At 45.6% G+C, this 25299-nt stretch overlaps 1 protein-coding gene across 1 annotated transcript in view; it reads right to left on the bottom strand.

Annotated features, from left to right (window-relative positions):
* Nucleotides 1-25299, bottom strand: part of LRRC57 (leucine rich repeat containing 57) — a 66758-nt gene that overhangs the window by 14205 nt on the left and 27254 nt on the right. Inside the window, exon 4 of the mRNA XM_069208755.1 lies at nucleotides 15718-15986. Coding sequence (XP_069064856.1) covers nucleotides 15718-15986 — 269 coding nt within the window. The remainder of the gene's footprint in view (nucleotides 1-15717; nucleotides 15987-25299) is intronic.

The following is a 25299-nucleotide window of genomic DNA, read 5'->3' as shown; positions in this document are numbered from 1 at the left end:
TGCAAAGCAGATGGAAAACTGCAACTCCTACTTAGTGAAGAAAGTGAAAAAATACTTTACACAGGGCAGAAGAATTATCAAAAAGAATCTAAGGTGGACCGTATTGTACCATTCAAATTAAAGGCATTGCAAACAAGCAATTACATACAGAAAACTGCAAGTTGATAATAGAGCAATTATATTTGGTACTCTGACTATACCTAAAGCATTTTAGGCTTCTACACAGAGCTGGACCAGGGTAAGAACACAGATGCAAATCTGTATGATGTATACGTAAGATAGTATCACTCTAAGCACTGATTGCAGACATGTGTCAAGAATAAAACATTCCCTTTAGACATCAAAGCGGATATACATGGGATGCCTCAGAACATGGCAATGGGCCCGTTGGTATCTCCATGTGCTTTTGTAAGGTGTTTCCGTATCCTAACTAAAACCCTGGCCAAAGTGTTTAATTATATTTGTGAGGTCTGGATGTTCACAGACTCCAAGCTGAAATTAGCGATTGTGGTCCTCCTGACACCAGGTAAGGATCCTTTGCTGTGTAAATCCTCCCGACTCTTAGTGCTTCTCCATATCGATTTGAACATTTCCACTAAGTTGCTTGTCACAAGATTGAATCTAGATTGGCTGGAGTTAATATCCCCCTTTCAATGAAGGTTTGTATGTCGGCAGCAAACATATGACAATACAAGACTGGTGGTCAACCTTATCGATCTAGCTACCAAAAATAAATTCCTGATGACCCTTCCTTCGCTTGAAACTGGGAAGGGCTTCTATAGAATGGATTGGCAATTTATATTCAAAGTTTTGAGTTTATTAAGTTTCAATGGCCAATCCATGTCCTAATTCATTACAGGAGGCTATGTAAACTGAACAGCCTGTACAAAAATTAATGGGGAACAACCACAAAACAGACTTGTAAAGGAAACAAGACAGGGTTGTCTCCTATGAGATCTCATGTTCTCACTCACCATGGAGCCCTTCATTAACAGGACTTAAGACAACCAAATAACAAAGGGAATGATCAGAGAGGAGGAATATTTAAAATCCTTCTTTTTACAGTTATCCTGTGTTTCTTAACAGACACGGCCGTGTCTATTCCAGCTCTCATAGAGGAATTGGAGACTCTTTCAACATTAGAGGCTTTTTCAACAGCACTTGAATTTAGAATCATTTACAATAATTCAGTGGGGATGGGGTTAGCAGGCACAATTCACAGTGAGAGACAATATTTACAAAATGTACATTTCATTCACATAGTATGCCTCTTGCATACCTCAGAGCCAGATACCAGTAGATTATTAACATCCTGTACAGTAGCAATACACCTACACTACTAGAAACCCCTTTCGAGGATTTATATCAGTAGGGTAGATTAGTTTTGTCCTGGATTAGCGAAATCAATAGTATTAAAATTAAGTTCCTTCCATGAACACTATATGCAACACAAACTCTTGCTCACAAATTTACTAAAACATATTTAAGGAAATACGGGCATGTATGCTGTACTTTGCCTTGGAAGCCACATCCAGCAGTATCTCAAAGGCGACTATTTCTAAGAAACAGATGGAAGATGGTCTCAGCCTCCCAGATATTCTATGTTATATGTGGCCATCCCAGATCTGATCAGTATTCGAGTTGATGGGGTCCAATCAGACAGAACCTTGGGAGGACGGTGGAAGAAACACTTTCTCCCATTCCATTACAACATTTAATGTGGCTCCCCACACACATCACAGGCCAAATAAAAATATACTCCCACACACCATAAAATATATTATTACGTTACAGAACAAACTGGTTAGAAGGAATAAAGTTACTGCGTTTCTGTTCCCTTGTCATCTCTGACCTATAGCTCAGATTTTGCTCCAAAGCAACCACTGTCCCAGGTCTGGGCCTGCAAAGACTATGGGCCTGATTACGACCTTCGCGGCTGGGATACTCTGTGACAGATATCCGGCCCACCATATTACAAGTTCTATTATATCCTATGGAACTTGTTAAACGACGGGCGGGATATCGCCACGTTTGTGACGGAGTATCCCATCAGCCAAGGTCGTAATCAGGCCCTATGCTTTTAACATGGAAATGTTGTAACTAGAGAAATGTGAGGGTCCATACCAAATCCACTCCGGGGATAGGTTCAAGTTACTACAGGCACTACAATGAGCAACAGGAGAGACAGATCCAGGGAGGCCAAGAACTGGACCTAGCAGAAACTATCTTCGCGGGGGCTTCTACCCAGGTAAGGACATCTCACATTAACTCATTTTTAGACATGAGTTCTACAGTATTACAACATTGTAACATGGTAAAGTGGGAGGAGGATCTCAAATGGAGCATGTATGAAGAGGATTGGGAGGCTATCTGGTTAAGAGTGTTACACTGAATTGCACAGAAAAGTGATAGAAGGAATGCTTGAATTAATCTCAGCCACTGATAATTGCTCAGGCCGCATCTCAGTTCATCATTAATTTGCACACCATTCAACCTTAGCTTGGGCCCAGTAATTTGAAAATCAGTCTTGACTCTGCTCCAAAGGAAACAGCCCAGCCCTGAACTGGGACAAAAGCGACCAAAGACTGATTTAGCCCCTATTAGGGCTCATCGGTCCATGTAACTTGGTTCCAGTGGCACAGGACCTATGTCTGGGCACACCAATCCCACTTATGGTGTCACACTAAAGTATACAAAAAAGTGATGGATGGAATGCTTTAAATATTCTCAGTCACTGGTAATTAGTTGGGCCACATCCCACTCCGCTGTTATTTTGCACACCATCCCACCTCAGCTGGGACCTAGAGAGATGCAAGTCAGTCTTGACCCTCCTCTAATGGGACCACTCCTGCCAAAATGCCATGCCAGGTCCTCCTTGAACCAGAACACAAGCAGCCCACGACTGGTTTCATCCTCATTAGGGCTCGGACTAACCTCCTCCTCATGATAACCTCATTGAAGGCAATGATATTGTCTACTAGGCAGTCACTTAACGGAACACTAACAGAACATGTGTCTAGCTCCTCAACTGGTACACTGGGCTAGAATCATTGAACTCTATTCTACACAAATGTACTCCAACCTTCAGAAAGTAGGCTCAAGGATGGATTTCATCCACTTGCTTTGCTAATGTAATGGCTATCCTTCAATGTCACATATTTCATTGGCATGGAGAGAACAGTGTTGTGCTCCTTGGCAGGAATTGTTTTCACTGCTGTAGACAAATATGAACATGGCCACAAAATCTCCTTCATTATGCGCTGAAAGAACAATAAATTGCAAATCCATTCTCCTCAATATTAGGTACCTTGATAAGGCTGCAACGTGCACTCTGAGAATTATTTTAAGAATGAAGCGCACCAAGAGTAAGGGCTATGACTAACTCGTTCCATGAATTGTTCAAGAAAGTGCCAAAGTGTCATAGCGAAAGTAAACGGTCATCATGCACGCTTGCCACCTGAAAAGATGCTGTCAATGTTTTATTTAAGGAGTCCAAGTGCTTACATTTCTTTACCCAAAGGACAAATAATTGGATAAGGACAGTGCAGATCTTCAGTTTGGCCCATACTTGTAGGTTGGTCACTTGTGGGATTTTCCCTTAAGAACAGAGTTTCTTTGTGCAGTGTCCTTAATAGAATTAAAACATTCAGTTATGATTGCTGGGAAATGTTTTATTCTATTTAAGGACCGGAGCTGAGGCTATTGCTAGTTCAAAGCTTGTCCACTACCAGTGAGACTATATTAAAAACTGGTTTAAAATAAAACTGCTTGAACATTAAGTCCGAAGACCAGTCTGACGCTTTCAGGATATCCTCCAAACGAGCACCAACAATTAATGCTTTTGAAGCCATAGCACCTCTCCCAAAGTGTGCGCCAAACGGTGACACATTAAGTGCCAGCCTCTCGTATAACCCATTTAAGCCATCTTGCAATAGTGGGGATGACACCGCCTTGAACGGTTTCTAAAGGGTGATCAACAACTGAAGTTCACCCAGAGGCCTGAATTCCTCTGTCATGCTGTTGTACGCTTTCAAACATGGAACTACATATCGTTTTGGAGATTTATCAAAAGGTGGATAGGAAATGACCCTGGAATTGGACTTCATCCAGTGGGAAATATGGAATGTTACCCCATACGAGGTGAACACCAGAACTGTCAATTCAAGAGCCCATACGGCCAAAACTCTATTACAGGAAACGAGGCATAGGAACATGGCTAATTTTCCCGAGAGTTGCCTATGAGACAGAAACTCATTTCGAGGCCAGGCCTGGAAAAAACACAGAATCTGGGTTACATCCCATAAGACTGAATACCTTGGTTCAGGGGGTAAAGAGAGGAGAATGCCCCTCATCAACTTCCTTACCCAAGGATGCTCCTCTACCTGGAATCCGTAGACCGGAAATGACAAACAGAGATAGCCGAGCGGAAGGTATTCACCGTCCTATGGGCTATTCCTTTGAAGGCCTAAGAAGCCAAAAAATGTAATATTTGGAAAATCTCAGACACCATGGGATCATGTGATTGAACACACCAATGCACCCATCACATCCATGCTGACCGGTAACGCTTGGTAGTACTGTCTGCCCAACCTGCAGCCAGCAGTCTTTCAGCTTTTCCCGAAAGTCCTGGGATTCTCCATCTCTCTCCCTAATCCTCCATGCCATCAGAAGTAGTCAGCCTTGCAGGACTAGTGGATGGGGGTTCCCCATCGGATCCCGAAGGAGATCGGGAGCATGGGGTAGATGGAATGGAAAATACCAAGAAAGTTCCGGAAGAACTGGAAACCAAGCTTGCTACCTCCAATAAGGCATTATTAGAACCAGACTGGCCTTCTGGCATCTCATCTGAGCAGACAAACTCATGATCATCGCAAAGGGAGGAAAGGCATACCCTTTCTCCTTCGACCAATCCTGTAGAAACGCATCCATCACTGTTTCCAAGGGATCCGGCTTCCAGCTGAAAAAATACTCTCCCTGATGATCCAGATAGGATGCAAAAAGATCCACAGTAAACGGGCTCAGATGACAAAAGACTATCCGGTCTAACTGCCACAGGCTCCTATCCGCCCAGTCTTCGGAACACTGATCCGACACTATGTTGAATGCCCCCGAAAGATATTCTGCTATCACAAATATATTGTGAGCTAAGCAAAATTCCCAGAAATTCTTGGCTAAATCTGCCAGTATCTTCGACGGGATCCCCTAGACGATTGACATAGCGGACCGCAGACCTATTGTTCATCTTTAAGAGTACATAGCAATTCATTTTGTCCTTGGTCCAGCATTGGACTGCAAATGATCTCACTATTAATTCCAGGCAATTTATGTGGAAACGCTGGTCTGGTGCAGACCATTTTCCTCCTGTGGAAGAGTCCCCACATTGGCCCCTCAGGCTAGCGCGCTGGCATCTGACTCAATGACTATGTCGGGGTCTAACCCGAATATGGCTCTGCCATTACAGACTTCCATATGAACGAGCCACCATCTCATCTCCTCCCGAATCTCCTTCGTGAGGGGCACCTGATCGGAGTCCCGAAAGCCCTTGCAGTGGTGAAAGGATATTAACCATTGTAGTATCCTGTAATCAAGGGGGCTGGGGGAAAAAAAAATGCTTGACTGGATGAAGAGAGTAAACCTACCACCCTGGGGGCGTGGCTTCGGGCGTCAAGATGGCGGTCGCACTCTGAGAGTGCTCTGGACCCCTCCGTCATCCGCCCGAGATTACCGCGATTTAGCGACCCAATGGTGCCGTGCTGACCATCCCTGTGATCTCCCCGTCCAGTTGGGGTCCCAGTGTGGTGAGTGGTGGCGAAACGGAGCCCCGCTCGCGCGACGCGGCAGGAGCAAGAAAATGGCCGTCGGAGCCGGAAACCCCCCCCCCCCCGGGAGAACTGACTCGGAGCTGCTTGCTCCTTGACGTAGCTGCTTGGACCGGGGGTGCGGCATTGGCGAGGGGGAGCCGGCGCTGGGGCCTGGAGCGCGGGTCCCGGTGGAGTGGGGGGACCGCGCAGCCCCGAGCTGTGAGCGGAGCTCCCGGTGTCCCGGGCTGCGCCGCGCGCCTGTCCGGCGGAGCCGGCTGCGGGAGTTGCGGCGTCCGAGCCGCTTTGAAGAGCTGATCTCCGCCGGATCCAACCGGGCGGCGAAGGAGCCGCGATGGGAGCGCCCCCTGCAGTGGGGGCCCCCCGGGCTCCTAAGTGAGGTGAGCAACGTGCGGCAGGCCACGAGGGCGACAGTGGAGCTAGGACCCGGGCTCCGGGACACTCCGGGAGGGAATCCCCCTGGGGTCCGCCCGAACGGGAACAGACGCAGCATCCCTGTAATGAGGCCCCCCCGTCCCCCCTGAATGAAGACAACTCCGATGCTTAAGGGTCCACAGTGGGCCGTGTACGGTGAATAAGCAGTAAACAAGACACCAAACCAGCTTGGTCTCTGAGAAACGCGCCAAGAGGGGGCTCGGACGCTCCACCGAGACATTCTCTGCCCCCCTGTCTGACTCAGCACCTAATCTTAGTAAACTTTAAATATACTCAGCCTCGCTCTGTAACGTCGAAGATCACCTTAATAGTGCAGCGCGGGGCGGGCTGGAGAGGAGACAGATGTGATGGGACCCAGGCACTGAAAATGAAACACCCACAATAAAAGGCAGGGGAAGAGGCACAAAAGAAAGGGGAGCCCGGCAATCCGGATCGCCTTCTGGGCCCCGGAACAGGTGGGGCCTACTGCAGAGCACCTCATAGGTGTTGATTGAGCCGAACAGACAAGATTAAAATCCTGGGGCCCTATCAGATTGTGCGGTCGCAACGCAACCAACACATACTCATCAACAACAGCCGTGGGGCCAGCAGTCCGGCTGGAGCGGCGGCGGACCTGCAGCCGGGGCGCCGCGCCCTTGGCTCACGCCTCAGCGATCCTGAGCTGGTGGCCACTAGACGAGGCCCCAGGCACATCGGAGTAGGCCCCCTGGGCCCCCCGCTGCACCGACGACCCAGCTTCCCCCGGGGGAGGAGTGGACTTACGTCCTTTGCGCCCCAAATAAAAGACCGCGACCACACAAACTTGCCGGCATAAGAGAAGCCCTGCTGAGACACGACCTGGAACACCCCAAGAAGTTACAAAACTGACCCTTGTCTCTTACGCCAAAATGGGGAAAGACAAAGCAAACAAACAACTCCTGGCCTCCCAGCAAAAGATCGACCAGTTCACGACACCAGCGGGTTCCCGGGGAGGAGGAGACACGACTGGTGGAGGTCCCGCGCCGGATGGAGTGAATGCCATCCTCCTTGCAATCCAATCATCGCAAGTAGCCGTAGAGACCAAAATTGGGGAAGTGCGAGAAGACATGGGCCTTATTCGTCAGGACCTCAGAAATGCGGTGAGCCGAATAACCGATGTGGAAGCCCGCGTCACCCAGACGGAAGACGAATTATCCGATCTCAGAACCAGGGTAGCCCAGCTACAAACTCGAACTAGTGAGCTGCACCGTCGCGCAGAAGACGCGTAAAACCGTTCAAGGCGCAACAACCTGCGCTTTGTGGGATTCCCTGAGGGCGTGGAAGAAGATAAGGCCTCCGAGTTTCTGGAGCAGTGGATTAAGACCTGGATGCCGGATCAAATTCTTTCACCTTGGTTCGCAGTTGAGCGCGCACACAGGGCCCTTGCCCCGCGGCCCCCTCCGGGCGGCCCTAAACGCCCGATGATTGCACGCTTCTTTAACTTTAAAGACCGAGACAATATCCTTAAAGAAGCCAGACGCACCGAAGACCTCCATTGGGAGAATCATAAAATCCTGATCTTCCCAGACTACACCCGAGAAGTTCAGACCCCCCGCCGATCATATGAGCAGGTAAAGCAAAAGCTCAGAGCAATGCAGCTCTCATACATGCTCCTCTTCCCCGCGAGACTTAAGGTCCTCATGGCCGGAAAAGCGTACTTTTTCGAATCTCCTGAGAATGCGTGGGACTGGCTAACGGAGGAAGGCCTCGGGCCCGGAGGGGTCCCCTGAAACCAGTCGGGGGGACCCCCCACGAGGGCCCCCCCCTCATGGGGAAGCCCCGGAGGAGCTGGAGGCGCACCAGATCCCGCAGAGGGAGGCAGAAAGACTCGGGCACTCCCATTAACGACGAGATGGCTCGCGACTCCGATGTGCAGACCGAGAAAGCCCCAGCTGGACCCCCGGGACCCCGGGACACAACACAAGCCACGGATGACAACCGCCTGAGCCAGTCCCCGGTGCTCGGCTGACTTGAACCACTGGGTCCCTATTGGGATACATTAGGAGGTCCTGGGCGTCGGCGCGCGCCCTGAGATCCTGGAGGAACCACGGAGGTTGGCGCTACCATTCCTCAGCGCAAGCCGCGCTGAACTTGAACCACGTCCGCTAAATTGCAATTGATCCGACTAAATGGAGGGGTCCACCACTCCACCCCAACGACAGTCCTCCTGGCTGTTAGGTTCTGGTTGGGTATTTGGGCGACAGATGCTTCCAGGGAGGGAGTATGGGGAGGGGGGTGGTTGGGGGGTAAAGAGTTTAAAATGGGCTTAGATAGTAAAATGTTGATTAGTTTTCTTTATTATTCTAACATTTCATTGTTGTGTTTAAAACAGTCGTCCCGGGGTCCACAGACAGGCACTCAAAACCATGTAACACCCATGCAACCCACGCCCGGCCCTCACTGACCCAGATTATTTCATGGAATGTAAATGGCCTACTAGATAAGATCAAGAGATCTGCAGTATTCAATACTCTCCGCAGATACTCCCCCTCAGTAGTCCTACTACAGGAAACCCACCTCCTTGGGACCAAGTGTCCCATGCTCGCACGAGGAGGGTACGACAGGGTGTTTCATGCGGGCTTCTCTAGAGGATCCAGGGGGGTGGCCATTCTGCTCCACCGCTCACTACCCATGGTGGTTACAGCCACGCAATCCGACCCCCAGGGCAGATTTGTAGTAGTTATGGGGACTCTTCACGGGTCACCGATAAACCTGGTATGTGCGTACGGGCCTCCGGCAGGACTTGATGCATTCCTACTTTCGCTCCGCCATGTGGCAACGGGTCTCCCCCAGGGTATCACCCTGTTAGGAGGGGACTTCAACGCCATCCTCAACCCTAGTCTGGATGTATCCGGCGAAATCACTGCTAGTAGAGCCGCCCGGGCCTCGAGTCTTAACAGCTGGGCTGAGAGCCTCGGCCTGTGCGAGGTATGGAGAATCTGGCATCCTAGGGAACGCCGCTATACACACACCTCGGCTGCTCACTCGACACAGTCCAGAATAGACCTCGTATTTGTGCCCGCCCTAGACATTACCAGCGTTACGGGTGCGGAGTTGCTGCCCCGCGGGGTCTCAGATCATGCACCAGTGCGCGTCCGGTTGGGCGGTACGGACCCCACTAGACGCCCGATGTGGCGCCTGAACGCATGGTTCCTACAGGACAACGACTATACCCAGGAGATCAGGAACCACCTCACCCAATATTTCGAGCTGAACGTGGGATCAGTCCGATCTCCAGGTACAATATGGGCAGCCTACAAGGCTACTCTCAGAGGACAAGCCAAATACCTCCTGCGTTCACGCGAGCGGGCCAGAGATTCACAACTGGTTGAGTTGGAGGCCAGGGCGCAAACCCTGGAATGCCAACAAACGACCTTAGCGTCGGCCTCTATTTTAAGACAGCTCACTATGGTTAGAGAAGAAATTAAACACATAACATTAGAATCAGCAAAACATATCTGGAGGGCCTCGGCAGCACGAATATATGGCTGGGGTGACAAAAACAGGAAAATCCTACACTGGCTGGCAACCCGCCCTCTAGCCAACAGGGTCATACCTGAAATTGCGGAGGATTCAGGTTCGCTTTCCAAAACACCCATTGAAATCGCGCAAAGGTTCGCTTCCTATTACTCGCGCCTATACGCAGAGCACCCTCGACCTAGTGCCGAGAGAGAGTCCCCCCTCCTAAACGACATAACTCTTCCAAAAATTCCCCTTGCGATGAGGAACAGACTAGATGAATCTATCGACCTCGCGGAGGTCACAAACGCGATCGCTAACCTGGCGCCGGGCAAGACCCCGGGACCGGATGGATTCCCTGCGGAGCTATACAATAGATGCGGCGACATTCTGGGTCCCCACTTGCTCAATATGTACGAAGAAGCCGAAAGGCAGGGTTGTTTCCCCAAGGAGATCGACCAAGCCACAATTGTAGTGATCCCCAAGACCCAACCTCCGTCGCGACATTGCTCGGCATACCGGCCCATTTCACTTTTGAATACAGAGATCAAAGTGCTGTCCACGATCCTTGCATCCAGATTGAGGGAGGTGATGCCCACCCTGGTTCACCCTGACCAATGCGGTTTTATGCCTACCCGTAGTACCCGACATTGCATTAGACGATTACATCTGGCGTTAGCACATCGCAAGACCTTGTCATACACCCCCCTGGCGTTACTCCTGCTCGACTTTGAAAAAGCCTTTGACACAGTGGATTGGTCCTTCCTAGACCAAGTGCTGCACGGAAATGGGTTCGGGCCTAAATTCCGAGGCCTGGTGAGGCTCCTCTATTCTAACCCGACGGCCCGGGTGCAAGTGAATGGAGTGGTCTCCGACCCGTTTCCCATTGGTCGCGGCACCCGACAAGGATGCCCGCTATCCCCACTGCTCTTCGCACTAACAATAGAGCCCCTGGCGATACTGCTACGGGAAGATCCTTTGATCGAGGGCTGGTCCTGGCCCGCCAGCCCAGAGGACCGAATAGCGCTATACGCAGACGACGTCCTACTGTACATTTCCAACCCTGCTAAAAGCGGTCCCCGCGTCCTACAAATTCTGAGCCTCTTCGCAGAGGCCTCGGGTCTGATTCTAAACCCTAATAAATCCCTCTTGGTCCCCTTACATCGTTCCCGGGACTGTGTGGACTGGCAGCACACCATCCCAGTGCGAAGGAACAGTTTTAAGTATTTGGGAATACATATCTCATTACTCCCTGAGCTGACATGGGAGCTCAACGTGACGCCGCTAACCAAAAGAATTAGATCCGACCTACAACGCTGGAAGACCCTCCCCTTAAATCTGCTTGGTAGAATAGCACTCTACAAGATGATGATCCTCCCCAGAGTCCTCTACTTATTGCAAAACTTCCCTCATCCCATCCCTAAGAGATGGTTTAGTGAGATGGATTCACTGGCACGTCAATTCTTGTGGAACGACACCCGCCCACGCCTAGCGCTGAAAACCTGTCAGAGAGATGTTTACAACGGGGGACTGGGCATGTCCAACATCCATTATTATCTCCTTGCGATGCACCTACTCGTGATCAATGACTGGGTTGGGGGCGGGTGGTCGGACCCGGCGTATCGGTTGGAACTCCGGTCGTTGGGCTACCCGCGGATCTTTGACACCCTATATGGGGGCCCGATCTCCCGGGACATCCCAGAAGTGACTAAAGTGATTTTGTTGGGTTGGCGGACGGCCCAGAAACTGTCGGGGTGGTGGGGGCGCCTTACCCAGCAGACCCCACTGTGGCACGGGAAGCACCTAAAGGAAGCAGTGAACCTGGAGGGTTTCCAGAAATGGGACAGTATAGGAATCTCCACTCTGGGTGATGTTTGGGAAGGGTCACACATGCGTTCGTTTGGGGACCTACAGAGACTCTTCTCTTTAAACAGGACACAATTTCATAAGTACCTCCAGCTCCGACACGCCCTACTAGTACACATGCAAGTAGGAGACAACATACCCGAATATAGCCCCATGGAAGCGAAGGTACTGATGGGGAACCTGGGTAGGGGTGGTGTTTCCCAGGTATACCGTACTTTGATCACTCACACCGCCTGTTCCCTAAGGGGGCTCCGCCAGAGATGGGAGGGATGGGTGGGCCCCATGGAAGAGATGGATTGGAACGAAGCACTGATGGCCCCCCGTACTCTATCAATGGCCTCCCGCTTCCGGTTGGTACAGACCTTTTACCTCCACACAGCATACCTCACTCCCTCCAAACTACACCGGGCGGGCCTCCAACCTACAGCGGAGTGCCCGCGATGCATGAACCCCGCAGCCGACTTCTTTCACATGGTATGGACGTGTCCAGTCATAGTGACCTACTGGGGAACGGTCCTACGGGAGGTCTCGGGAGCCTTACAGGAAAACATAGAAAGGGACCCACTGCCCTGCCTTTTGGGGATCATGGGAGACACCGGGCTGAGAAGATCAGACCGAACCTTCCTTGGGGTGGCATGCCTGGTGGCTAAGAGGGATATAATGGCAGATTGGAAATCTAGGGGTGCCCCAGCTCTGGCTAAGTGGAGGCGGGGGATGAACTGGTGTGCACAACGTGAAAAATTGGTATACGAGGCCAGGGGATGCCCCAATAAATATGACAAGATATGGGGGAAGTGGGAGGCAGCAGTGGATGCCTAAGTAGTGTTTGACCTTACTTATATTGTGATGCCTGGGAACTGGGACTCGGGACGGACTAATGTCAGGTGCCACGTTGGCTCCTTGTTAAAATGTTGTATCATTTACCTTTTTTCTTCCCGAAAATTTAATAAAATGTCTTTATCAAAAAAAAAAAAAAACTACCACCCTAGCCACTCGACATAGTGATGTTGCTGGGCAAACGAGGGATAGTCTCAACTCCCTTCGAATCTTCGATATCTTCTGTAAGTGAAGGCTGAGGATTCGATCCTTGGAGTGGACGACAAACCCTAAGAATATAGGTTCAGTGGATGAAGTCATCAGAGATTTCCGTCCGTTTATTATGAAGCCCAGGTTTTCCAATAGCTGAATCATTAAGCTCAATTGTTCTCTGAGTTGAGTTGGGCATTGATTCATCAAGAGTAAATCGTCTAAATAGATGATCAGGCAGAGGCCCTGAGCGCCTCCATCATGGGCGTGAGGAGCTTGATAAAATACCACAGCGTCGAAGAGAGTCTGAAAGGAAGGATTTGGAACTTAAAACTTGATCCCACCACTGAAATTGGAAGATCCTGAAATGAGGCACAAAGATGGGGATGGTAAGGTATCTGTTCCTGAAATCGAGGCAAACCATCCAGTCCCCGGGGTTGGAGTAGATCGTGCAAAAGATGGATACCTTCCATCTTCAAATGGCAATAGATCAACCAACCGTTGAACGCCTGGAGGTTTATTACCGGCCTATAGCCTTCGCCTCTTTTCTCCACCAGAAAAATATTGCTTAAAAAGCCTCACGGATGGAGAGATGATTGGGCGACAGCCTACCTGCGTAGCAGTCTGCCACGTCCTGTTGCCCGAAAAAAACAGTGGTCTGGGGTGGAAATGTTGAAATGGGGTACCGTAAAATTCTATCTGAAAACCCCAAACCGTCTGAAGAATGTTGTGTATGTAGTTAGCTCTTCCCAGTTGTGGATGAAGAACGCTAGCCTGCCTCCCACTTCCGGTTGGGAAAGGGGGAATCACACTCACATGATTGACTTCTGTGGGACTGGCCACTGAATGAAGCACAGCCTCTGCCTCTCTGTCCTCTCTTGGAGGATAAAAACTCTCCTTGCCGGGGTAGGTCCTGCCAGTGGGGTCGTCGAGTTGTTGGTCCTCTGGAGGGGGCTTGTGTGAAGAAACAACTGGTCGGGCACCCCTACCACGAGCGATCCTGACAAAATTGCAGGGCTGAAAAATCTTTCTCATGGAAGTCTGCAACTTGTCCAAAAAGGTGAAAGTTGAAACAACGTCCCCAATTCTCTTATAAACATGTTGCCAAACCTTGGGCCACCGGCCCCGTATCAGTGAAAGCCAGATCTCCCAATTGTGTGTCTACTTTAATCAGCAAAGAGAGCTTTCTCTCCATTAATTCTACACAATTTGCATTTCCTAAGAAGATTATCGCATGTTGTGCCCATCCGGGTTGAAATTCCATATCTATTGGGGCTCCTGAGGCCTTCGCCTCCTCTGCTAGAGCCAAGATTTTTGTTAAAGGGCCTAGCACAACCAACAGTGTGTCCTGGCACGAGTACCAGGACCGATCTATACCCTCCTTCTGGTCCCTAATAGATGTGCAGAAAAAAGAGGACATTCTGGAATAGGTCTCCAGAGTAAGAGCTAATTTGTCTGCCAGGGAGAGACATGGGCACTTGGCTTGCAAGAGAGCTTGTACTTCCTTGTCCAGGGGCTTGCGGATGCGCTCCGCCCCATACTTGGCCAGTGGGAGTCCATTCATCCGACCTGGGGTGGATAAGGTCAGAGGGGTCTAAAATATTGGATGTGCCATCCGGGTCATCAGAGAGAGCTGGCCCTTATTCACCCTAATATTCTGAAGGGTATTAACCAATTAACGCCTGGATTGCACCTTGCAGAGGCATGGAGATATGCGTGTCGCTCTAGCAACCTTCTACTTACCTGTGTTAAAACAAGCCTCTCCCTCTGCTTTGTAATATTGACCCATATACAGATGGGTGTATTGTCGCTGATGTCACACAAATAAATTACAGACCCTGTTGGGGCGTACTTGGCTTCCAGGTGTCCCATGGGGACCCTAAGTGAATGGATTTTTGACTGAAAGTCACTAATTGTTTCTTCTTATAAAATAAAGTATGCTCATAAAACAGAAGCCTCGCTTGCCCTAGTGAAGGGCCTAGTGCAACAAAGCAACTTTCCACAGCAGGTGGGGACCCTGGTATTTCACACAGTGACCTCTGTATAAAGTTGCATGTCGCTCCACCACAATAGACAGCGTCAAACCTTTTTGAAGTATGAGGTTCAGGCAACCTTTGCAGGATCAGAGTCAAGAATGAAATATTAACACTTCGTAAACCAGAACAGTACACATTCAACTATTCCTGACAGATAAGATGACTGGTCAATGGCAGTCTTTAAATTGAGCCTTTTTGGCATGAACTGGCTCCAGTCCCAATCAGACTATGTGTGTTGTTTTGCTAAGACTTAGCTGTCGATTTTCACCTCCTCAAACAGAAGCACCAGATATGCTACAAGAGAGAAAAGGATTCTTTTTGTAGCTTTTTGCAAGCCACATTGTTGCATCAACAGCAAACAGAAACTCCATAAAATGGAAGGGAGCCTGGTTACCACCTTCTCCTTCGTTACTCCAGAAAGCCCTTCTTTGCAAACGGTTTTCCCGAACTTTTTATTTCTTTAAGCCTCACCATTAAGCAGGTCATTGCTTTACATGGGCTGAACTGAAAGTCGTAACACATGGTAAACTGAACTTTCCGGATTAGCATAAAAAAATTCAAGTCCTACAGGGATTCAAGAATTTCACTAAAATGTTCACCCTAGTACAAGATTTGTGACACACTACAGGGAGGCAGAGGTACAACTATAGTCTAATAGGTATGCAAAAGCAAACAAATGTAATGAGAAAACACCTGAAAGACATGTAACTAAAAGGAGATCAGGGATTATGGCAAAATGTCTAGTCGCCAAACAATATAAAAAAAGTTACCGCAGTGGTGAAGCATACTGGAACCTATACAGCAAGACAAATGTGGTGCTCACAATATGCATCCATGTTGATTGTTTCCTTGTTAAATAATAAGGTTGGGAAATTCCACGTGCCTACTACAAGATAGTGGCTTTCTTTTCCCATTTTTAAATAAAGGGTGCTGGCTGAAAGATGAAAACATGAAATACAGTCTATCATTCCAACACACCAATCAAACCCTGGGTTCCCTTTCTCTAGAAGTGATGTGCATGGGCGATTATGTGTTTATAGATGTCTTACTGTGCAGACCTGGTTCTGGTTCAGATTGAGTTCGATGGCTTGGAGTCCTGCCACCTCATCAGGCACGCTCTGAATTTTATTCTTGGATAGGTCTACCACGTTGAGGTGCCGAAGACTGCAGAGCTGCACTGGCACAGTCCGAAACTGATTCCCTGAGAGACTCAGTGTCTTAAGGGCTGAGAGTTGCCCAAAATCAGCTGGTAAACGTGTCAGGCGGTTGTTGTTCAGATGCAAAGTCTCTAGTTTTTTCAGCTTGCATAACTCCGCTGGAAGTGCACCTGGAAGGAAAAACAAGTCAAACAAAAGTGCTTAAAGACTACTCCTGATTAAGGAAAGACACAGACACAATTATGGCCATTCCAGATATATAGGTGACTATATACCTGTCTCAATCGGGACACTTTTTCACTAAAATATATACTTCTTTTGATTATGAAACAAAGTGGTATCGGAAGTATGCATAAACAATTGTATGCAAGGATGAGTGGACCGATTATTATAGTTTGGTTCTCTGTCTTTGTAGTTGTAGCAATGGCAGTAGTTGTGCACTGGTTATTAAAAGTGTAAGTTATAACATGTTAGTGTAAGGTTAAAGGAAAACAAAACTATGAACACATGGGCACTAAATACAAAACTTAATCCTAAAAAAAAAGAAATCTTGCCCTTTAGGAAAAGGTACTTACCTGTAATTCTAGCTCTCCATAGTGGAAATCTCTACTGAAGCCCTAAATACTGAAGAGTCTCAACCCATTTATGAGATACTGAAGTAATTTAACAAGCAGTAATAACACTTCTAATATACATGGCTACCTGTAGAGTCTCTTAATATAATTCAGTTTTTGTTTTCTTTCGCAAAAAAGTCAAACGTCACTAGAAAATCCACCAAAGTGAACTTAGGGGGCTGATTCACTTTCTTCAAAGTAAAACATAAGGAAGCAGAATAAATAGGCCTTGACTAATATTGACTTTACAAAGATGAACAAAAACCACAGCATCTTTAAAGTAACAAGCAGTTTCACTGTCACACAATGCCCTGGAGTGGCAGTTGCTGCCTCTGTTAATTGTGAACGGACAACAGGATCCCAGTCTTACCATTTACCATCCTATTGCTACCAACATGAGACAGAATGTTTTCTAATGACTTAAATGAAGATTGTAATACTGTAGTATAAATAAATATCCCTTTTGCGCAGTGAAACACTTATGCACAAAGATATTTAATACATTCTTAAAGTAAAACAATTCACTTAGCACACTTTTAAAACAATTCACAGTAAAACAGCAATTCCTTTCAAGCTAAAATTGTTTTATGTGATAAGTATCTTTCCGTTTTTGTTTTATCTCTCTGAATTTTGTTGTATCTCTCTAATGTCAAACTGACCGAATCTAAGAGTGATAATGTTGTGTTTAAGGCTTGGTGGTATAGCTTCCGTTAAACAAAGCAAGAATTTTCCTTTGGTAGAAAGAACTAATAAAGTATCAAACGGCTTTATTGTGTGACAGGTTTTAGAGTATAGCCTAAAAGACTGTATTCACATTTGCCTTGCTAAAAGTAATTTCAAATATCAACGATAAAGGTGATCCCCAAGCTTTGCGTATTTGTAAAAGATCTAGTGAGGTAGACAAGGAGTTGTGAAGCCCTAGTTTCTTGTAGTGTGAAACCTGTCTTGGGTTGCGTGTGTTCAGGTTTAGAGAAGACATGGTCTGGCAATTTGGGCTTGACTCTTCTCACTGGTGCAGAATCAAGTCTGATTTGCATATGGTTGGATCTAATCTGTGGTGTCATGGTGGAATTAATTTAAGCATCCATCCATCACTTTTTTTTATACTAGTTTACTCTTGGGACATTCCAATTTCTGACCACAGATGGCATTTTGGTGAGTCCTGCTTTGAGATCTTTGCTTCTTTGCCAGTAAAGTTAAACATGTGATGTAGGCTGAACGGACTGCTTACTCAAATTAAATTCTTAACGTATTTGAGCCTGTGCGGCGGAGGATAGGCAGCAGAGCAAATATTTGCCTAAATTACCTACACAGACTTGTACCTAGCCAATTACTCACTGATAAAGGGAACATCTTGTAACCCTATGTTAGCAATGGCATATACTTTGCTCTAATAACACCAAGAAGATGCTTGATTGAGAGATTGCTCAAGCTTCTACTGCTTTGAAAACAAAACCCCAGATATTTAAGAGGGGGCTTATATGATCTGGTCCTAATTCAATAGACAGCTGGTTTTCCCAGGTTTTCTTCTGCCACAAACTCATTCTATTTTCCATGATTTACTGTTAAATGGTTATCATTACAATAAGATTCAAGCCCTCTGAGACTGTGTGGCAATCCCACATTAGTTTTTCAGAAATCACAGTATCATCTGGTTACATAAGCAGTAATATTACTAAGCTGCCGGATTTTAGTAGACACAACTTACCTTTAGCAGTATCGGAGACACAGAGATTGAATAAAATTGAGGCTTAAACACATCCCTGTTTAAGGCCACTTAAACAGGTGAAGATTTATTGTGTGAGCTAGGTGTTATCGCCAAATTCTACCTGATTCCAGGTATCCATGTATAATGACTACATGGCTTTTAGCAGTACATGGTTGATGCCCAGAAATGCAGCTTAAACGAAAGCTTTTGTCAATCATTATTGTCACATGCAGTTCTGAAACTGATAACAACAGGCATAAAGATTTGATTTAAAAGAAGCTATACATGTATTATATGGTCAGTGGTGCTACTGTTGCCCCTGAAGCCTGTTTGATACCAAGAAATGAGGTGCTTTTTCTTCCACCTATTTTTAAAGGTCTCTTAGAAGTAAGGGGATTTATAATTGTGCCTCTTATCACGGAGCTCAGTAATTCTATAGATGGAGGGATCGATTCAAGAGGCATTTTTTAAGTGATGGGCAAAGTATCCATCTTTTCCAGGAGGATGGCATCAATCCTGTAAAATTACAAACATTAACCAAAGGGACAAATAATCATGGTCAGTTTTACCTATTAAGGACGGAGGATCTTTTGGTCCTGGAGCACCATCAGACCTGCCTTTCTTTATGCACAAAGCTACTGATTTTGTTTTATGAATCATGACACATTTGGTTCTTTATGCAAGATTGATACGCTTGATTTCCACTTTAGCAGTGCAGCCAAGAGACATAAACTTTCCACCAAACAACTGGGATACTGTTTCCTGTAGCTTTGAACATTTAGTTATCCAAAGACTTTATATAATCACAAGATTTCCTTGAATCTTTGAATTTGCCTTTTAACAGTAAAGTGGTCCACTTGTTCTCCTTCAATTTTCACTTTACTTCACACACTTGTCTTTCATAATATTTTCAGGAGTTTCTGAATATTTTAAGATTGTGTGCATCAAAGGTAACTGCTTTCTAACTGTTTAGTCAAACCTGTCAAAAACGTTTAGCAACTTGCCCTTTCTTAATTTACATTCTATTATAAACAACAAGTTATTTGGCTTATTTTTAATACATTTCGGTGGGTTTACAGCAACCCTACTAAGGTTGTAATCAATTAAAGAGGCTATGACCGCAGTCCACACTCCTGTGTGATTACTATTTATAGTTGGTTGTATGGAATCCTGCCATTGGGTCACATTCTCATCTTCTTTCCAGGTTTTTAAATTATAGGAATTAGTACACTATTTTAACCTTTTAAATTGTTGTATACCAAAGAGTCTGTCTACATTCATTGCTGTGTCAGCTTACTCTAGGTTGGGTAGCACAATTGCTATTTGAACAAAATTATCACTTTCAAATCATTCAAATACTTTATAATCTTTTATAAAAACAAATAAACAGAGGGAGGCTGATGAATGTTTAGTCCTGGACTACACCACTGTATTTTGTGATTCTGGAGCATCTAGCTGGTTTGACGTTTTTTGGGGCTGTGAATCTCTGGAATGCCTCAAGTGGAATTTCATGAAGAAGGGTCAAATTGAAATTGCCATTTACTATAATGTCTGCAAAAACAATTAACACTTATATTTCAAGGGTATGTCATTTTGTGAGACATCCTTTTTCTGTATTGTACACGGGAAAAACGTATGCATTCATTAATATGATCTGGCTAGAGATGGTTGCACAATTCCTTGACTCAGTCGATACTGCTTGCATGTGAGGTTTGTCACTTGGAATGTCATTGACCTCAAGATCCTGTGATGTTGTCATATATGTTGATAAGCCCCACAATGTCGACCCGTTTTACCAGAACTAACTGCTGGGTATAAACTAAAAGGACTGCTTTGATAGGCTGTGGGGTCTATAGACGAATGATGAAATAATGTAAATTGATTACATTTAATATGTTGTCATCATTATTTAATCTTTGAAAGCCGGCTAAATTCCATGAACCGAAATATAAGGGATTTAACTTGTGTGGGTGTACCAAGTTAATTTGTTCTACTTCTACTGTGCTAGAAAGAGAAATGTGTAGGAGACTGCAAGGAAGTATACTGAATTTAACATATGAGGTATCCAGTTCTATTGATGTGTGACCACCCAACAATGTAATATGTTTTGCTTGACATGCTATCAGTCTGCCAGAGTGCTAGGTAATTTTTATTCCAGGGTTTGACCTTATTAAATTACTTGTGGGATCATATGCAGCCTTTAGTGACTAGCCAGGTTTCCCACTGGTTTTCATGTTATTTAGATGGATACCGTGAATTAGTGTAGTTGGGTTTAACTGTTTTTTCTGTTTTATATACCAATTCCATGTCCTCAAACATACCTTTAGAGGAGAAAATCAAGTAGGCATCTATCAGTCTGTGCCAATTGTCTGTGGTTCTAATGTAGAAATAAAGGTTACTTGTAATGCTGATTCTCCATCATAAGAAGTCAAAACAACCAGCCCTTACCCAGTCAGTACAGCATGTGAAGTGGTTTAGAATTATGTGGTTCTAAAAAAGCCTGATTAAAAAAACAATCTTTTATACTACCTACTGACGCCTCCTTTGTTCTCCAGCAGATTACCATGTTTCAAAGAATCTTGTTTTGATAGGTGCACACAAAACAGCTGCTCTCCGAGCAAGATACTAAGAAAGTATACAAGGTCAGTTGCTGGAGACTGCTTCTGGCATTGCATACAAGGCACTACTGCATATGCGACCCGAGCTTAAGAGGGAAGAAAAAAAAAAAGAGAAGAGAAAAGCAACATGAAATCGTACGGGAGGTACCTTTTAAGTTCATCATGGCTGAGCGTGACAGAACGATGTGCCAGTCCACACCATTCGGTAAAAAAAGAGAAAGGAAAGTTCCCTGCATTCTTAATTTTCCGTAATGGAAATTGTCACTGTATTATTGAAACAATAAAAAGCTCTACCTGAATGTGCATTCCTGGAACACTTTATAAGAGAAAGAAATGTTTCAACTCCCCACGTCATGTTTATCCAGGATGATGGACACTGCCAAGGTCTCCCCCCATGTCCATCTGCAGCAAAACAACCCCGGTTGTGGTATCCTCCAAACCTCCTCTCAACTCCCTGTTTGACAGGTTCCAGTCCAGAGACACACCTCCGCCAGACAATGGCCCAGGCAATCCGGTCCAGGCTGCGGCGACTCTCTCAATCTGTCACAGCTACAGTGAGCAACCCAGCTTTAACCTGTGGGGATGCTGCCCACTGTCTCAAATGGGCCAAAAGGAAATTGTCTCTGATGATATGTGAAAGAGCACTAAACAAGATATCTATGGCCATATGTACGCACACAATTTCCCATAGAAACAGAATGGGTAAAATCTTTTCGTACATCTGGCCCCTGATCTCTTAGTTCATCATGATCGAACAGGTCTTTCAGTACCAATGGGTTTCACTTTTTTCCACATACCAAATTGCCTATAGTCTGTTCTTGGGAGGAATTCTAGGTAATGGTTGGCGTAACTGGGCAGGGGAGGTCGGTGATGGGAGAATCTGTACCTGGATTCTACAAGGGTGGTTATTGTGAGGAGTGAGTGACCTATGTTATTTCTTGATCTCTGGGTAAACCAAAAAAAGTCTCTACGCGGATATCAGAAAATTCATGTTGAACTTTAAACCAGGGTTGAATTATTATTGAGGTTGTCCATTTAATGCTGGACGGACCTTTGCTTTGAGGAAGTAATATGCTATATATGTGAATCCTAATCCCCTATCCTCAAAGGCTTAATAAACAGTTGATATCATTTCTCTCTCTATTTTCCTGTTCCATGGAAAAGACTAGCTGTTGCTGTATGTACTTAATTATTGATCTCAGAATCAAGTGGGTTTGTGATTGACCTACATATAGGAGCATAGGTATAATGTTAATATTTAGACATGCTATTCTCCCAAACCAAGATATTTTTTAATCTGTTCCATTCGTTGAAATATTTAAAAAAGATAGACAAGTAAGCCTGGGAAGCTATAATTAGAGGGCTTTGGTTTACCATGGTAGATAAGTGCCCAAATATCTGATCTGCCTCACATCCTCTATATGCCAGTGCATCAAAAGAGGGTGAGCACTTCTATTTCATCAACCCTAATGCCCATCCCTAGTGACTCAGCACAATTAATTTTAAAACTAGAGAATGACAAACACTCACTTAGCATAGTAAGCCAGGCAGGCAACACCACACCTGGTCAGATAACATACACAGAATACTGGCAAACAACGAAGTTGTGTGCTGCACACTGATACCATATTTATCCCATTTATATTGTGTACAGAAATTTAATTTTCTGAAGGAGTGGTTTTAAGAAAAGGGCAACCAGCAAAAGTGGTGCTAGGCATCCTTGCCTCACTCCTGTGAAAACTATCAATTTAGGAAATAGGTGCCCACTGATTCCAATTTTCATATGCAGGCACAACATGTTAGCTTTAGTATATACTTTTAAGGTTGGACGCAAGCCCGTTTCTGAGCACTTTGAACAGATAGAGCCACTTAACTCTACTGAATACTTTTTTTAAGCATCTAGAGAGAGGGCACATATAAGGAGGTTTGGGCACTCAACTATCCTGATGAGTGTTAACACTAATCTAGTGTTATCAGATGTGGCCCTCCCTTTGGCGAAGCCCAGCTGGTGAAGCGAGATGACATCTGGCCATGTTGCATCTAACCTGGATATCAGAATCTTTGTAAACATCTCCGCGTTGAGGTTTTGGAGAACAACTAGCCTGCATGAGGTGCAGTTACAGGGTTTAGATTTTTTGGCAATAATTGTGTATTGGTAGTTTGGGGTGCTTTGCACATAGTAATCAGTACATTCAGTAACAAAATTACACATGTAGCATAGGTAGATTACAAACCTTCAATCGCTCAATCTTCATAACATGAACCAAACCCGTTGTCATGATGCAGAGCACCCCAACTAAGGAGAGATGGAATGTATCTCCCTCCTATGGCTCGTGATACAGTCCAACAGCTAGGAGGCTCAGCAGACAAGCATTCCTTAATGAGGAGGCATCCGCCATGCACTGTTGGGTGGTAAACCACTTGGCCGCAAAAAGGGTTTCCACACCCGAGAATAACCATGAATTTAACTGAGTCTCTTACAGGTGATACATTCGCAGTCGGCAATTTTTGCCAGTTCGGAAAGCCAATCATCCCCACTAGGAACCCGCCAGTGGGGGGAAGACAAAGTGCTTGGCAGTAGCCAGTCTTGCGCCAAACACCATTTCCTATGCTTTGCGGGTATCTTGCAACTGGACAGGTCATGCAAGAAAGCCAGCCTGGCTGATGGAGGAATCCGGACCACCTCAGGTTCACCAAGAGCGGACAAATACCTTTAACTAATAACCAGTATGTGCAGGGCAGATCAATAAAATATTTAGCATGTCATGCTCTCCAAGTGCACATCATCAACAGTCGTGGTATGGCAGCAACCCAGCTCCGTGAAATCATCCCAGGGACCAATACCAATTGTGTCATAATTAAAAATAGGCAAACTTCAGCCTGGTCTCCTGAAGGAAAGAATTGTGGGAGTCAAGTAATGAAGCCCGGGCTTTATGTGTGACCTACAGTTCCCTGCTAATGAAGTCGGGACGTTTTCAAAGTGGGCTTCAAGAAGGTAGCATCAACTCACAGGGGTTTCTATCTGATTGTAACAGAAGGTTTAGGGGTGACAGAAAGAAACACCAAAAAGAAACTGAACACAATTGTGCTAATAGGGTGATATATGCCGTTTAAAACGGGGTCAAGAAGCCATGCAATCAAGAGGCCTTGCCGCTGGGAATGACCTTGACTGGATCTGTGACCACTACGGAGCCTACTGAAGAAGCTAGGGTTTTCAACAAGTCTAGCTCGATACAAGAAAAAGTTAAATCTGTTGAAAAGGCATATTGCTCTGGCATGGTACCTAAACTCAAGATACATAAGGACTACCATTCTTTGAAAACTTTCAATTGATCATCGTTGTTTGTATTGCCCTTATCTTCGGCATCTCTTATTTTCATAATATGGTTACAGATTGGTATCTTTGTGTGGATCTTCTTTTAAGCCAGCAGCCTAGTGATTTTATCTCCAATCTTATAGAATTATGTTGTATGTAAAGGAGTTTATGCACCACCTCCGTACCAGGATGCCCTCTTTTCTCCCCCTTTGCAGTGTGCAGATCTCTGTAAGTTCTATGTGACCATTCGTCCTGTGATTTACAATTAATTCATGAATTCAGTTTTCTATTTTGCATTGTCATTCTGGTTGTGATTGTAAAAAGCATGTTCTATGAGCTCCTCCTTGAATTTCTGCTTTAGCCATATACATGTCCCAGGTTATTCTCTCCCTTAACCATTTTCACCATGTAGTAGTGGTCTATAGCTTCTGCCATGGACTCCATAATGGTGAGATCACAAAATACAAACAATTTTGTTCAACATCCACAGGTTCTGACATCTCATGACAACGCAGCACACACTTCAAGTTAAGTAAAATTGAGGAAGTATTGCATAATAACTGGATTTCTTTAGCTGTCATGGCGACCCTATTGAGGGCGGTCCTGTGAATTAGAAAGAAGCTGATTCTAGATTAGAACCGGTGTTAATTTGGTCAAAAAAAGGAATAATCCCATTTATACATATCTTGGGCCCACCATACATTGATTAAATCCAGGCACCGTATTCCTTCGGAGACCGGTTCATTAGTTCCATATGAGATTAAAGAGCGATCTATTAGGGGTTCTTTGAGTACTGTATTAAAGTAAATCCCAACAAAACAAATTCAGAAAGTAGTAGAAATACCATGGCATAGTATTCTGTCTTGCAATTAATCCCAGATTCACAGTATTTCACCATCCTTTTCCATAGATGTTCCCTTTAAGGAAAATGGATGCATTTCACTTTGAATGCTATTCATATAAAATAATAACTGGTCCCAAGTTTTTTTTTCTGTTATGCATAATTTATGCATTACTATTGTCCTCCAAGCAGCTTAGTTTGTGTTGTGCTGAATAGCTCGCTTATGCTTTCAGCTAAGCTTCTATTAATTCTAAAGAGAGTGGGGGGGGTTGGTGGATTGGCCTGACAGTAAGATGGCCACCCTTGGGTATAGCTCTGGCGGTCGGGAGATTAATCCTGAAATTTCTAGTTGTACCTGTGGCCATCGGCACCTGACTGAATGGCCT

The sequence above is a fragment of the Pleurodeles waltl genome, chromosome 9 (genome assembly GCF_031143425.1).
Source record: "Pleurodeles waltl isolate 20211129_DDA chromosome 9, aPleWal1.hap1.20221129, whole genome shotgun sequence".
Classification (NCBI taxonomy): domain Eukaryota; kingdom Metazoa; phylum Chordata; class Amphibia; order Caudata; family Salamandridae; genus Pleurodeles; species Pleurodeles waltl.
The sequence above is the reverse complement of the archived record's forward strand: the minus strand, read 5'-3'. Positions and strand labels throughout refer to the sequence as shown.